At 38.9% G+C, this 15610-nt stretch overlaps 1 protein-coding gene across 1 annotated transcript in view; it reads right to left on the reverse strand.

The window, feature by feature from the left end:
- The window catches only part of LOC128371656 (ryanodine receptor 1-like), a 48986-nt gene that overhangs the window by 11743 nt on the left and 21633 nt on the right, over window positions 1-15610 (reverse strand). Inside the window, exons 49-85 of the mRNA XM_053332026.1 lie at window positions 15359-15528; window positions 15039-15259; window positions 14852-14942; window positions 14610-14750; window positions 14358-14521; window positions 14192-14270; window positions 13985-14074; window positions 13770-13910; window positions 13601-13678; window positions 13334-13409; window positions 13104-13227; window positions 12816-12931; window positions 12624-12691; window positions 12413-12534; window positions 12206-12255; window positions 11986-12046; window positions 11721-11847; window positions 11530-11641; window positions 11353-11434; window positions 11130-11260; window positions 10712-11032; window positions 10377-10617; window positions 10120-10207; window positions 9941-10033; window positions 6671-6841; window positions 6499-6558; window positions 6245-6379; window positions 5967-6079; window positions 5767-5863; window positions 5580-5689; window positions 5423-5474; window positions 5234-5326; window positions 2292-2391; window positions 2108-2187; window positions 1944-2020; window positions 1767-1840; window positions 606-623 (exon numbers count right to left, since the gene is read on the reverse strand). Coding sequence (XP_053188001.1) covers window positions 606-623; window positions 1767-1840; window positions 1944-2020; window positions 2108-2187; window positions 2292-2391; window positions 5234-5326; window positions 5423-5474; window positions 5580-5689; window positions 5767-5863; window positions 5967-6079; window positions 6245-6379; window positions 6499-6558; window positions 6671-6841; window positions 9941-10033; window positions 10120-10207; window positions 10377-10617; window positions 10712-11032; window positions 11130-11260; window positions 11353-11434; window positions 11530-11641; window positions 11721-11847; window positions 11986-12046; window positions 12206-12255; window positions 12413-12534; window positions 12624-12691; window positions 12816-12931; window positions 13104-13227; window positions 13334-13409; window positions 13601-13678; window positions 13770-13910; window positions 13985-14074; window positions 14192-14270; window positions 14358-14521; window positions 14610-14750; window positions 14852-14942; window positions 15039-15259; window positions 15359-15528 — 4167 coding nt within the window. The remainder of the gene's footprint in view (window positions 1-605; window positions 624-1766; window positions 1841-1943; window positions 2021-2107; window positions 2188-2291; window positions 2392-5233; window positions 5327-5422; window positions 5475-5579; window positions 5690-5766; window positions 5864-5966; window positions 6080-6244; window positions 6380-6498; window positions 6559-6670; window positions 6842-9940; window positions 10034-10119; window positions 10208-10376; window positions 10618-10711; window positions 11033-11129; window positions 11261-11352; window positions 11435-11529; window positions 11642-11720; window positions 11848-11985; window positions 12047-12205; window positions 12256-12412; window positions 12535-12623; window positions 12692-12815; window positions 12932-13103; window positions 13228-13333; window positions 13410-13600; window positions 13679-13769; window positions 13911-13984; window positions 14075-14191; window positions 14271-14357; window positions 14522-14609; window positions 14751-14851; window positions 14943-15038; window positions 15260-15358; window positions 15529-15610) is intronic.

The raw sequence follows: 15610 nt of genomic DNA on the forward strand, positions 1-15610 counted from the left end.
TGCACAAGCATGAACACCCCCTGCTGCTGATTGGCTAGAGTAGTGTTGTGTGGCTTGCTCCGAGCCACTGTGTTTACACGCCCGCTTACAGAGCCAGTGCTGTGTATGAATGCCAGATTCTTTTTCTAGTACACACAGAACAGACAGCTAGCGGACTGTGAGAAGATATTCACTGAATTTGACTAAAAGAGTATGGGATAAGAATTGCTGACTCTATCTTTAAGATCATCTACCTTTAAGCACAATCTTTGTAACCATATTTTTAAACAAGAACAGCCTCACTACAAATGATATGACTGAAAATGTGCAAGAAGTTATTAAAGTTGTCAAATGATAAAGTCCATCACTATTCATGACAATTTTTATTAAGGTTTCACCCACAGTTTTAGTAAGCAGAGGAGACCAGATTCCATCAGTTGCCTTTTGAAATGAATAGGAAATATGAGGAGGGGTGTGAGCTATGAACATGAAAGATGGACAGAGGCATCCAATCCTCTCTTGGTGGAATTTTAGTGTTAGGAATAGAAGAGATGGAGCGAAAGGGGCAGGGGGAGAGAGCGAGGAATCAGAGAGCAGAGAGGCAGATGGACAGAAACATGATTTACCCCGATCTAGGTTCAAGTCTGAGGACCATGAAAGGAGGGACAAGGGAGAGGTGGCAGTGATCGTGGGGAAGGGAGAGAGGATCAGTGTGTTGACAACAGTAGAGGACTAAGAGATGAGGAGGGGGAGATTAACAACATTCCATGGCAAATTCATTCAGCTAGAATTTCCAATGAACTACCAGAATTAGATGAAAGAAGTTGGCAAAACAGTAGGTGAAGACCGACAACAAGTCAAACTACCAGACATACTGAGAAAAAAATACTTTAACACTTAAATTTAATCCTTTAGCAGTTATCCTAGTGTTAATAATATTTCAGGTTAGGAAACTAATCATTCAATTAAATTCAATTTTGTACAGTAAATGCCACAGATGGAAAACATTTAGAGGAAGATGAATTAATAGATGCTCAGAATGTCTATGTGGACTGATTCACTGAATCTCTACTGTATGTTAATAATGATGAGACAAATATATGGAATGTAATACATGATGTTGCTCAGTACAGTATATACTGTATATACTGTTGTTTCAGGTAAATTGTTCTAAATCTACTACCAAAAGAATGTACTTATGGTATTAGGGGTATTTGGACACATACAATACTGAAGTCAAATGAAGACACACAGATTTATTGAACTTATTTTTCAAAAAGCATTATTTTGATGTGCTTATGCTGGCAATCTTAAGTTAAATATTGTACTGCTAAGTGAAATTAATCATAACTGCTTAAAATTGTTTTTACAGGTCATTATTACAGATGCAAAACGGGTTGCACAAGTCTACTTAGGCTTAGCAGTGTTGTGTCCTGGAGTGGCCATTATATGCTGTCGATAAACAATGAAGGACTATAAATTGGAGTAATTGATTTTCTTTCTGCAAATTATTTCTAAAGACGTTTAAGATGTGTTGCAAATATGACATACAGTACTAGGAACAGTAAAAACAGTGTTTGATTCCTCACTCAGACAAAATGTGTAGTATCTGCGCAGTAACTGTAATGAGATGGGTGTAGTAAACTCACCGTTGTAATCTGCATCTTCTAACAATGCAGATAATCTATTACAGAACTATAACAAAAAAAACTGTGGAGTAGTGGTTTGTCTTAAAGTCCCTATTCACACTGAAAAGTGATGCTGAAGAAAAGAATATGAAGACTTACTGGTGCCCTCCTCTGAAACCATGCCCAGACCCTCTGCCTTGTTCTGCCTCTCAAAAGCATTCAGATCCAGGACACTGTGGAGAACATGAACCAGAATTTGGATCTTATCGACACATTTTTCAAATGAGTTTAAGTGACTTTGTAAAAAAACAAAGTGTTAATTGTTTGAAAACTGACCAGCATGTTTGCATCAATGATTGGACACTCAAAAAGAAACCAACATCCTTTTTATCCCTCAGGTACTCCAACATTTTCTGAAAAAAAGAGAAAGTAGTCACACAAAAAGTGATCCCTTTGACATAAATTACATAATCTAAATGGTTTGTTTTCAGAGGACATACCTGCTGAACCTCACAGTTTCCTCCATTAAGAATAGAGATACCCAACTTGAGGGTTGTAGACACCATTGGGCCAGTCTCACCTACAGGGAAATAGTACATTCAAAAAGTTATCAAGGTGAAAACTCACAGTGCAGACAGGTTTGCATGTTAAAAATGTTGACAGAAGATAAGGAGCAAAAACTACCTTTGCAAGCACTGATCATTTGCAGGACCATCTCTGCAGTACCACGATTATGAAGTCTGGCCTGCTGGTACAGAAGTCTCTGTTTCTCCATTTCTTTTTCCTGTGGCAGATATCAATATTATGAGCATCTGCCACTGTCATGTTTCAAACTGAGAATTTAAATAGATAGAATGAATATTTTCAGGTCAGATATCTGATAAAACATTCAGTTTTCAATTAACAAATAAAAAGTCCATTCTATCCATTTATATTCTTGATTATAATTCACAATCACTCTCCTTTCACTCAAATCCCTACACTTTTCACCTTAATGCTGTCTAATCCACTTACCAGTTTGTATCAAATGGTCCATAACTGTAACAGTATGTATCATTAATTAATATATATTAATGGGATCAATATCAGATATTTTTGATATATATCAAAATGTCACATCACATTCAGTTTATGTTAAAGGAGACCTATTAAGCTCATCTCCAGCTCTGTATTTATTATTCAGGGACTGCACTAGAGTAGCTTTGCATGATTCACCATGCAAAAGAATCTTTATCTTATACTGGTTCTTTATGCAGCACCACAGTTCAGCCTCTGTCTGAGAAAGGCCATTTTAGCTCCTGTCTCTTTAAGGTCCACCTCCTGAGGTGCCCACTCCGTTGTAATTGGCCAGCTTCAGGAAGCTGCGTCACAGCAGGCTCCAGCAGGTTCACTCTCTCAATATAAGAGTGAACAGCACAAACACACGCAGAAACAAATATTATTTGGTGAGATTGTTATGCTCATTACCTGTTTATCGTGTGACATAATGGTGTAAGTTAAGTGTGGGAAATTGGTATCAGCCACCAGTAGATGGTAAAATATGAAAGTGGCTGATAGGAACAGAAAATAATGAAAAGCATAATAGGTCCCCTTTAATTTCTTTTCAGTAATACCTATTTTAAAAGAATATGCATTATAAATTATTATTGTTACTGTTCATTTAAAGTGCCTGTCTGACTCTTGCACACATTCTTTCACTCACTTTATTAGTCATGGAGTTGTTACACTACTTCTTCACGTTTGCTGGCTGGAGCAAGCGTTAGACTACAGGAAACAGCCTAAATGGCTTAACATTTCAGCCATACAGCTTACAGCTCTTGTCCAAACTGTCTTGCAGAGCTGCTACAATAAAGACAGTCTTGACAAAAGCTGTAGTCCCTCTGTATCGGAGATATTTCTTTGCCATTTCATAATCGTGTGCCTTTATGGAAGAAATGTTTTGAGATATTCAAGCAAAATAGAGTAAATGAAAACATCGCTCTGGCTTTACATGGACTTCAATCTTTACTTGTGCTGATGCACTATTTTGTATTTATTGTACACAGCCAACTGGGAAGGAAATGCCATTTGTAGAAAGAAAATGGCAATTCAATGAATATCTCTGAATTCAGAGTACAAATTGACATTCCTCTGTTCAGCCACATCACAAATCAACTTGTAACATCCCCCATCCTCACCCATAATACCACCCACCCTCCCACGCCTCCCTCCCTGCCACCCAAAACCACCCTCCCACCCACGTGTGCCTGGCCATGCTTTACCCACTATGTGTTGTGCAGTTGGACCTCAAACTTACACTGCAGTCTCTGACTCTCTGATGAAACTTGATTATGAACTATGCACTATACTGTGTATGTGACTGAATTATTAAAACTGTGACTATGCGTATGAATTTATTGCTTTTAACGCTGTATTTTCTACACTGGCTTTCACTGTAGTCTGTCAGTAAGCTATGTGAGTGGGGGAAAGGGACATTGATCAGTAGCATTCAGTTAGTATAAGGCTAGTGTTATGAGGGTGAGCAGGATTACATGGAGTGATGGAGAAAGATAGAGAGAGAAAAGACAAATGGGACAGCTATATAAACTGGGAGGAATGACATCACTGAGATGTGTTAAATCACATTCATAATCATTTTCTGTAGAGATTTCACTTGCTCCTGCAAGCCTTGTAGTATGTCCAACTCCCCAGTTTGATATAAGCAAAAGGCATTTGAAGGCATTTTTGAATTTATAAATACTTTTTAGTCGTTTAAAGCAACAATACAGTGTGACAAAGCACAGAAAAGTGTTTCTGGTCTAACAAATAAAGTTCTGAGTGGGGTTTTTAATAGTTCATCTCCAGTTACTCTTAACAGTGAAGACACCCTGTAAGTATATCAATGAGTAGAGTGTCTGAGACTAATAAACTTGAGACAAGGAATGTGGTAAAGGCCTACACAGTGGCAGCTGGTGTTGCCTTTCAAAGTATGCCATATAGTACAAAAAAAGCCTCACCCACTCCCTTTCCATGAGCTGTACAGAGTCAAACTAGGAAGCTAGTTTGGAATGGAAGCACCTCCTATAATGAAGAGTGTAATAGGCTGTACGCTTATACAATGATTTTCAAAAATTCACCCAATATGTCCATCAAACTGAGCTGATAATTGATATATGTATGTATATATATACACATACACTTTACATACATCATTAGTATGATTATTATTATTGTTGTTGTTAATGTACATTAATTGTATTTAATTTAATAAGACCCAGTCCAGATTTAAGGAATAACAGAGTGTAATCAGGACTAATGTGGAACTCCTTGCCACACACAGAGAACAACATGTTTTAGTCCTTGTTGTAGTGGAATTTGAAAATTGTGAAACTCACAAAATATGGTTAAAAACATCTGGATTGGGGCTTTGTCATATTTCCAAATAGAGCAACTCACAATGAATAAAGCATTACATACAAACACAAGACACAGGAGACAAACAGAACAGATAGAGGTCATTAGACACAATGAAGACAGAGAGAGAAATATGGTTGTGATGTAATGCTCCAATGATGAGGTCACTCAATGCGTTGAGAGCTACCGCTCCACTGTGTTCCTGGTCCCCAGCCCCCTTGGCCGCCCATTACCAGTTCTGACTGTCGCACCTCAAAGGACATCTCATCCTCAGCATTTTCCACCATTTCATCTCCCCCTTCTTCTTCCTCACCAATATGGCAACTCTAAAGAATGCAGGGGAAAAGTAGAAAAATTAGTGTTTCATATTATATTTAGCATCAATTCAAACCTTATATCTCAAACTGTCTGCAAACACTTACCTTTGCCATAATATCTGCATATGCCATATAAAGATGATCTGTATCAAGTTTACTGTAATGGGAACAAAAGAAGACAACTGATGAATAACATGGTCCCCTGTGTTTGTGCCAGATTTCTGCTTTTCACTGTTACTGTAACAGTGAAGATCTATCAAACCTCTTTTCTGTTAGAGCAGTGCGACTGAAATGCAGAATAAGTTGGTGGAGGGGATCTGGCTTTGTTTCTTTCTCCTCCTCTTCATCTCCTTCCTCTTGCTCCATGGCTTTCTGCAATACATAAAGAGAGCCTGAGTAACAGTACAAAGTAATTCCCTGATGAAAATAAGATGTGTGATGACACTCACAGACAAGTCATCAATCATCCTGTCCTCAAATGAGTAACCCTCAGTGTGAAGCCAGTTGCGTTTGTATCCCTCAAGGAACATGTTTGAAGCTCTGTGCCTACAATGTAAAAAACAAAACAAAAAACAACCTGTATTAGGATTTTTGTTTACCTGGTATAGTTATTTTGTGAACAGTCTTGACACAGATATAGCTTTCTCACCGTGGAATGTTATATAGTGGTGTCATCCTAAAGCAAGCGACCACAGCCCTGCGTCTCTGCTTAGACAAAAGTTTGTGCCACACCATCTTCTTGGATTTAAACGGATGCTCTGTCTATATAACAGGAAGTGGACAGTTCCAATCGTAATTCTTTATGTACAAAAGGAAAGCCCTAAAACAATTTCAAGCAATTGTTGTTCATATTTAAACATTTGCAACAAATTAGTATTTTGAACTCTTGGGTCTTGATTTAAAGTCCAAGTGAGTATAGCTGCTCACCACTTCAAGGTGGTAGAGGACAGCAGACACCTCCTGCACCCTCTTAACAACTTTTATTGGTGCGTCAGCATCTTCGGCCTTCCCTGCCATTTCCTTGTACAAGGCCATCTGCCAGCGCATGGATGGATTGTCCACCTTTCCACAGCACAGGGACACAGAATGTTATGAAATATATCTCGACTGATTATCCATCATCAGAAATCCATTGGATTCCAATCCAATTCAAATAACATAAATACTTCATAGAATGATACCTTTCCCTGAAGATGAAGGTTGTTCTGAAGGAACTCTCTTACTTCTTCATCAGTGTCTCTCTGTAAGGTAAAAATAACTTTTATCAGTCTTCGGCAGAATAATTTCGGTTGCTCATTTTTGGTGAGTTGTTTGTTTGTTGTAATCTATTTCATGAGCCTGAAAAATAACTACCAAAGAATATCGGATCTTGGCCAAGTTGATAAGCTCCTGATCGGCGGGAGAGCACATATTGAGGCCTATGGGAAGCATCTTTTTCAAGGCAGCCACTATGAGTGAAGTCTGCACAGAGTAACGATCTCCACGTCTCTTCTTCTTGGTACGTTCAGTATCTGAGCTGCCACCCTAAGAAAAGGTACAAAGAACCAAAAAGCATTCACAGTATCTCATAAAATGCCAGAGTTAACACTGCTTTATATCAAACACATTGCAACCCTGATTTTATGCATGACTAGTTACTTTCATGAATAGAAGCCCTTATAAATAATTATCCATCTATTCCAAAATGCCAGGAATACCTGCAACACCACTGTAGAAAAAATGAATGTATGTATCACAAAGAAAATATTAAATAAGTTTGTCAACACGTTCAGCGTTCATTACAATTCATGACAAACCTGATGTAGGTGATTGCCCGTGTTGTTCCAACTGATCACATATTTTCCTGTTGTACACCATCCTACCTTTTAGTGATGATCAATCAATAATATATAATATACAATATTATATATAACAACAGCTCTCTCCATGTAGAAATACCCAGCTACATTCACTAAAGGACTCTTATTAAACATATTACTGTCACAACGTGTAAATAAAAATGATTCCTGTGATTCCACAAATACAAAAATATAATTATTTCTCTGAGCTCAGATTGGTAAGTAGAGGGTATTGTGAAAATGTGGGGATATAACTGGTTTTGGGAAAGGGAAGCTTAATAAGATCAAAAATCAGTGAAATTGCTTTGACAAAACATGCAACAGAAAACATTTTCCATCCAAGTGACAATCAATCCAGCATTCCATGAACAAGATGAATCATTTAATCCATTTCATATGTTTTTCTCTACTTGTTGGTTACATTTTGTAACAAATACAGCCCCTGGTGAAAGATTAAGATATTAGATGATGTTACACAACAAAACTCTTTACATTAACTTGTTTAATTTGAGTTAGACGTATTAGTTGCAGGCTGTTAAAAGCACACAAACAAACTGTGTAAAGGTCCCTGTGCTCGCCTCCTGCACTCCTGTCCTGTTTCTAGGAGAATTTAATTCCTTGTGTTATCTGCTACTTTCTGGAGCCTCCCTAGATGTGCAAATGTATGTGAGAGCTTACAATATATGAATTCTTACAAATAATTAGAAGCACCTTAAATGGTACTGAACTTCACAACATGGAGAAGTCTGTTTTACAGTCTTGTAGACCCTTATATTGACTTGTGAAATAATATATGTTACAGTTAAGTCTATTCATTAATTGCCTGGAACCAGATAGTCACATTACATTCACACATACATTAATGTTGAAATGGAAAAACAGAGAAAATAAGCCAATTACTGGCTGTCACTCTAGTCTTGTTGGGGTGTTACAGACATGTAGAATTAACTTAGTCCCAGATGCCCTACACCCCCACTATCAGTGCGAGAGGTACTAACTCAGCACATCAGTCACTTCCTTAATTCATTGCCAGATGCAAGTGTGTTATGGAAGACTAGTTTAGAGGAAACAGGGTGCAAAGCATTTTGGGGAATACTTTAGATAATAAGTGTGAATTAATGTATTGGTTAAATCCATGGTCATTTTGAGCACATTCTAAAGTGGGAAACCCAACAAATTTCTCCATAAACCCGCTTCAGTGATGTTAAGCATCAAGTCATGTGTTAGTGGGTTTGGATACTAGGGGGTGTAAAGGAAACTAAACCATGATGTACCATGGCATTTCCAGTGAGGAGAGAAGAAAGAGCACAGAGAAGACTAATATCATCCCCTAGTGGCACAAAAGCTGTATTACAAAAGCTACAGGTCAACCAACCTTCAAGGAAAAGAAACAAAAGACATACTAGAAGACTCCAACTCATCTATGATCAAAAAGAGCAAACTCAGTGACAGGATGATGGCACTGTGCTCTCACTGCCACCTTGGGCTTGGTGTAAAGTCCAGTGCCATGAGCCCAACTCTACAGCTGAGTACTTTCATCAAGCGCCTCCAGACTCCCCCCCTCACACACTGGCAGGACTAGGGGTGGCCCACAGATGGGGCCTGCCCTATTGTCCAGTGATCCTTTATGAGAACAGTATAAGTATCTTTCCATGTTGCATATTCATTACAGTTTGTCCATGTGTCTATTTTTCCTTATGTGCAATGTTGCTCTAGTTTAAGGTACATGAATCAGTTCTTTTTTTTTGTTTAAGACATGGTGTGCTCCAATCTAAGACTGTATGTCAGTTCACAAGCGCAGAAGCGTGTACATCAGAATATAGCAACATTAATGACGGTGTAAGTGGATCCGCACTCCATCTGTTGCTTCTTAGAAGAAACGTCTGGCTAGGATTTTCATATTCTATTAATATAAATAACTATATATTTATAGCAATGACAAATTCTCAACTGAGTTTTGTTCCATTCATAACAGACTGCAAAGTATTCATGGCTCAATAGATACAGCTGCATGTACAGAAAAAGTATTTGTCACCAGCACTGAATTAGCTGCATCAGATCATGTCTCTCTGGGTGGAATGTGCACGTCTTAGTATGTGTGTGTACAAGTGTGTAACGTGTGTATGTGTTGGAGTGTATATGGATCAAATGTGCCAGTGTGCTGGAGAGGTTGATGAAAAGCTCCCCCAAAGTGAGGTGCCATGCGGTCAGCACAGCGGTCGTGCAGGAACAAAGTCTAACCTCTGACTCCCCGCCCTGGAAACCCAGCCGCAACCCAAAAGAAGAGGACAAGGGACAGCCAAAGAGAGAATATCGTTAACAAAACTGCTATCGCTCTCAAATTACGAATTAAAATCAAACCGATAAACGATGAACCCAAACAAGGAGATTAAAAAGCAGGACACATACAAAAAAGTCATAAACTACCAAAAAACCTAAGCTTGGAAAAAAAAATTGATAGACATCATTTAACATTCTGTACCTGTTAATGATGGTGCATAAGTCTAACTTGGATTCCTTTGTTTTATTATAATCCACATCCAACATATTTTAATTTTAATAAAGCTATATTAAGCGTATATAATATTCTTAAATTACCATTTACTGTATAAGTGGCTGAAATCGTTGGTAAAGTAAATAACACTATTTTGAAATTAAGACATTTACTGAACATACTCAATATGCCAGAAAAAAGAGCCTTAATATTATGGATCTTCTGTCATATTTGAGATCTGACACTATACCAGCTGCACTGCTGTACTGCCTCTGCCTTTCATCAGCTCACCTTGCTCATTTTGCTCTTGCTGTCAGCAGTGAGAAATGACATGTTATTGATCTCATTCATCACCACAAAGTTCTGTTCCTCTCGCTTGAAGTTCTGCAATAGAGAGAAATAGAGTAAATGACACAGTAAATGATAAGTTGCTACAAATGGCTGCATTCAAAGGCCACATAAACACTCACATGAGATTTGGACCAAAATATGAAGACTTCTCCAACCATTCGGAAGAGCTCTTCAGCATCTGGGTCTGGGCATGTCAGCCACCTCGCCCTAAAGCACAACAAATTACTCTAAGGCTCCCCAAAGACACAACAGGTTTGGCTACCGAACAATGTACAAACATGAAAAGATAACTGCATTACGTTGCAATTCTGTCAGTACCAGAAAAGGTCCACAGTTCAAAATTCAAGATTCATCTGTGTTTATAACTTTATTGTACCTGTTGTTGTCCACATAGCGGATGAGGAGAGGGTAGAGGGCATACAAGTCTCTGCAGAGGACAGCAAACTCGTCACGTATAGTGCCATCTTCCTCATCACCTTCCGATTTCCCCTCCATCCGCAGATGGTCCTCTTCAGCCACCACCTTTGAAGTGCGTTTCTTCAGCTTCTCCATTGTTGGGATAAAGTGGGATTTGAGCATTTCTGGTTTTGCCCTGCTCACAATAGGCTGTGAGAACACTAAGAGAGAAAACAATGGTGTCATTTCACTTATACAAAAACACTTTTTGGGTGTACACTGTGACGTGTTAATAGAACTAAAAACACTGCTCACCAGCCAACCTCTTCATCCAGGAGGCCTCATCTATACCCAAGTTGTTGACAACAATTTTCATGATGCTGCCCAGCAGCTGATTAAGATGTTCTGAGGTGACTTCAGTGCAGACTCGGCCCTCCATCTCAGGGGAGTTCTCAGCTCCTCTCTCCCACCAGCGTGGCAGATAGTTACATAGCATGGGCAAAGTGATTTCAATCACATGAGGCATCTCAGTATAACGAGCCCCTGACTCTGCCAAGTCCCCAATATCCTTTAGCAAAGCATCCAGCTCTGGAATATCTGGACATAATTCCTGGACCTCATTGGGAAGACCCAAGACTTTGGCATTCATGAGAGAGGGAGTGAAAGAAAGAACATTCAGGACAATTACTTTATTAGACAGAAAAGAAATCTAAGGAGAGGGTAACACACTCACTGGCTCTCTCCCTGGGTGTCTTTGTGGTGTAGACAGAGAAAGCATTGAACTCATTTAGATTGGGCTCTAAATAAGCCACTGGCATAGCTGCTGCAAGGTGAGCCAAACACTCTCCAAGAGCTGGTCTCTGTCTGTAAATGTAAATGACATGTCATAAAAATCCTACAAAGAGCCAAATTAGGAATTGCTTTAGAGATTCTAAAGAATGCAGATCTAAAGTTACCTCTCAACGTGTGGATTCTTGACAGTCCCCAGTGAGTAGATACTACACATAATGCGATAGCACGACATCTGTAGATCATCCACTGTGTGCAAGCAATGAAACAAGTACCATGTTAGGATAAATCAGTAAACAAACACCATGTAAAATCAAAAGTAGTAGTGATGTGAAAGCACTCACACATGACATCATCTCCAAACTGGTGCTGAGCAACGTGATCAAACAGGGAGGTAAGCACTGGCAGCAGGGCAATGGTTGTGTAGTTAATGTTCTGGGACACACCTTTCACTTGCTTTAAAAGGAAAGAAACTGTGTTTAGCAGATTCATTTGCAACAATCAAGCCAAGTCAAATATTGTGTACTTCAATTACCTGATTGCCTTTAGATACTTTGCCCAGTTTCAGGTTCTCTACCATCTTCTCTATATCATCAGCAGCACTCTCAAAGAATGACCGCAGCCCTGCTTTCACAATCTCAGGCCCTGACTTCATGACTGTCCTGATAAAGCAAGTAAGAAAGATTATAATGAAAAACTAAAACAAAGTCAACAAAAAAAATCTCCTACAGAAACATGGAGAACTGTATTCATCTTAATGGCATTATGTATCTTATGAGATAAATTAAAAAATACTAAACCTTGCATCCAGTGATCGTGCCAGAATGTGAAGACAGTTAACAATTCCTGAAGCATCCGTTCCTACACATAAAAAGACAGTTCTGCATCACCACATATTTTATGCTCGTGTCTAGCAGCTGTACAACAAGAACAACTTCACTTGCTCGGTGACTGAGAAATACATACAACGTAGAAAAGAGTGAAAACCTTCAGAAAGATGAGGAGAAAGTGACAGCTTACCAAAGAGAGAAACTCTGTGTCTCACCAGAGCAGACATTTTACAGAAGATACTACGATGAGAAGTAGGGAAAAGGAAGGAAAGGAAAATTCAAGAAAAAAATGATAAAAAAGTGAGGGGGGGGTGATTTATGAAAACAATATGTGGCATAACATCTCTGTGTGTTACATATATATATATATATATATATAGAGAGAGAGAGAGGTCACCTTGCAATCATCTCCTTCTCCTTATTGGAAGAATGGCCACCACTACCCAGAACTTTTGCAGGTGTCGACAAGAAGTAGAGGCAGTGGTTTTTGAAATACTGGTTGATTAGGGGCATCAGGATCTAGAAAGAGTTCTTACACTTAGTACAGTGATGAAGACAAGATGGGCCTTCAAAATGTTGACCACTTTAGCTTCAAACAAGAGTCTCACCTTGGCAAAGAATTTGATTTCCTGCTCATGAGGAGACTTTTCCACACGACCACTGCTGACCACAGCCTCTGCAAAACACATCCAAAAGCATTATATCATCACAATAACCTTGTCCAAAAAAAAGACATGATACCACGGATACTACTATATCACATGTTACAGAATGTATTCTCTATCTTTGCCCCATAGTACCAAGATGAGCAATAAACTCTTGGGCAATTTCCATCCATTTCAGCAGCTTCTGCAGGAAACCATACGCAAATCTCTTCTCGATGGAGGAAATGTCCGACTCCATATCTTTCAGGCCCCTGAAGTGAAACAGAGTTTAACTCACTGTTATGAGAATTGTATAACTATATGCACTAGCTCATTTTGATTCAATTTGATCAATGAAAAAGTAAAACAATGAAAATATTAAATAGAAGTTACCAAAATAAATTAAGACAAATTTGTATTAAAACAGCAAACATCATACATTACCTTGTGACAGCATATCCATTAAGCTGCAGGAATTTGAGCAACTCGTAAGCCTTCTCTCTATCTCGTGCCTTTTCTTTGGCTGTCAGGGTATCGTAGGGCACCAGAAGAGGATGTGATCCACCTCCTACACAAAACAAAGGCAAAATCAAAACTCTTGAGGAAAACTGGCAAAAGACAAATTTCTCATTTTCCGAATGTCCAGGTTCCCTCATCAAAAAAAAAAATTTCACCTTTAGACTGCAGCTCCAACTTTTTCTTTCGTCCCCAAGTGTTATGGTAATTTTCTGCCAGTTGCTCTGCCATAGACTGTAAACAGAAAAAAAAAACGTATTATATAATACTATATATATATTTGATATTATATACACACACACACACACACACACACACACACACACACACACATATATATATATATACATATTTATATAATAGCATTAATATATCAAATGCTAAGGTTACAGAAGAAAAGAAGGTTCAAAGATAAACTGCCATACCTGCAGGTCTCTTGAAAGAGCCATATGTGAGACGTCAATAGGCTGTGGACTGTAACCGTGGCTAGGGTCATAGGTTGCCTAGAACAGGAAGAGTTATCATGATGTGCAATAAGTCATTTTACTCTGATGACATTGTTATGTATTAGTGCATAATCTAACTGCTCTATACCTGAGCAGTCTGTGAGATTTTTCGTGACACTGCCTTCTTCTTCTCTGACTCTTCTTCTTCTCTAGCTTTATCCAAGGTCCACTCCCATGCAAGCATGGCTTTGACTGACTCTTTGATCGGCCAGCGGTAGATTTCTTTGTCCTGCAAGAAGCAAAGTCAGTATGTTGAGAGGCAGAGCGAGTAAGTAAAAGTACAGGGACACTGAACACACTTACCTTCTCTGAGAAGGTTTTGTATGGTCTGAGCATGGGATGAGTTTTTGCATTTTCATCCAGCACCTCACCATATGACCAGTTATTCTGAATCTGAAACATACATGCAAATACACCACATGTATTACAGTTGTCATTTAGGTATACAGATATAAAGGCTGGTATTCGATTATTCAGAGTGATTACAGTAAGTGAAAGCAAATGCTCTACCTTTTCAAAAGCCCATCTATCATGTGTATATTCAGCATATCTATTGATAAAGGGATCCAGTCTCTCAGGGATGATAGTGCTGTGGTTGGAGACAGAGTCAGTACATTTAGCTTCATGTTGTAGACATACTGTATTATGATATAAAACGAAAAAGAAATCCTCTTACTTTGTGGTCTCCACCGGTTTAGGATCAAAGTTTCCCTCTGCATCTACTGATGCCTTTTTCTCTGTTTTGGAGGAATAGCTGGCATCAACATAGTCTGGAGGAATGGCTCCAGCAATAGCACAGATGCATGGCATTGAAATTTTGAAAATCTCAGCATCAAATTTCTGAAATGACAATAAAACAGATATTACAATATGTCCATACACTATCTATGTTATTCAAATGAATTATCTTGTATTTCAGCAGCTCCACCTTGTGTGCAAGGGATTCAAAGATCCCCCAAAACAGTTTGCGGGTCAGATGCAGCTCCTCTTCTGATGCAATTCCAAAGTTGGCCCAGCCATTTGGGAGGCAATAATATTTCCAACAACGTTCATAGTGATTGGTCAAAAGCTGTAGATCACAAAGACTTTATGTCAAGTGCAAGTGAAAAAATAATACTAGAGGAACATCCAGTTCTGAACAGTTTCAACACTATTAAAATATCCTCATACCTTCAGAGGCATTTTGGCATACTCATTAAGAATGGGCACATCAAACACCAGTCGTCGTAGCAGGTGCTGAAGCATGGATGGGCGTAAATGCCTGAAAGAAAGAAAAACAAATATAACTGCCATGTTAATAATTGATATTAATATGGCAGTAAATGACATAAAAAGGTTGTCATGAAGTTAAACTCACTTGCACAAGGCCATGAGGCACTCTTCAATGATGTCTCTTTGGGCCTTTGTGAAGGCTCGTCCTCGAGACAGACGATAGATTGTGTGCAACATGGAGTCAATCATTATGGCTCGGTGGTCACTGCCAGCAAAAAGTGGGGCACACTTTGTTATGAGTGGCAACACAGCAGAACACAGGTAACGGTTCAAAGCGAGAGCCATCTCTGTGGTGCTGAAAGCAGTCTGATGGACAGAAATTTCAACAGTGAGTTAAGTGTAGTAACATGATTGTTTGTCTCTCCTAAGACTACAGAGTATCTTGGTAAACTGCTTGAGTCTCACCGTGTCAAGAGAGGCAGCGGCCCTCATGTCAGGCAGGAAGCCCACCTCCAACACATGGAGCAGAAAATCTTGGTTGTCAATACCATACACTCTGTCCAGGAACAGCACCATGGGAGCCTTGTGATCAGGCACAAAACTAGCTGACATCTTTGGTTCAATGATGCTATTGTCTACATATGACATATGGAAAAATATTGAAAAAAAAAGCAGAATTAAAGACATACAGGATTCATTAGAGTAACTTTCTTTTTT

This window comes from Scomber japonicus, chromosome 13, assembly GCF_027409825.1.
Source record: "Scomber japonicus isolate fScoJap1 chromosome 13, fScoJap1.pri, whole genome shotgun sequence".
NCBI classification, from domain to species: Eukaryota; Metazoa; Chordata; class Actinopteri; order Scombriformes; family Scombridae; genus Scomber; species Scomber japonicus.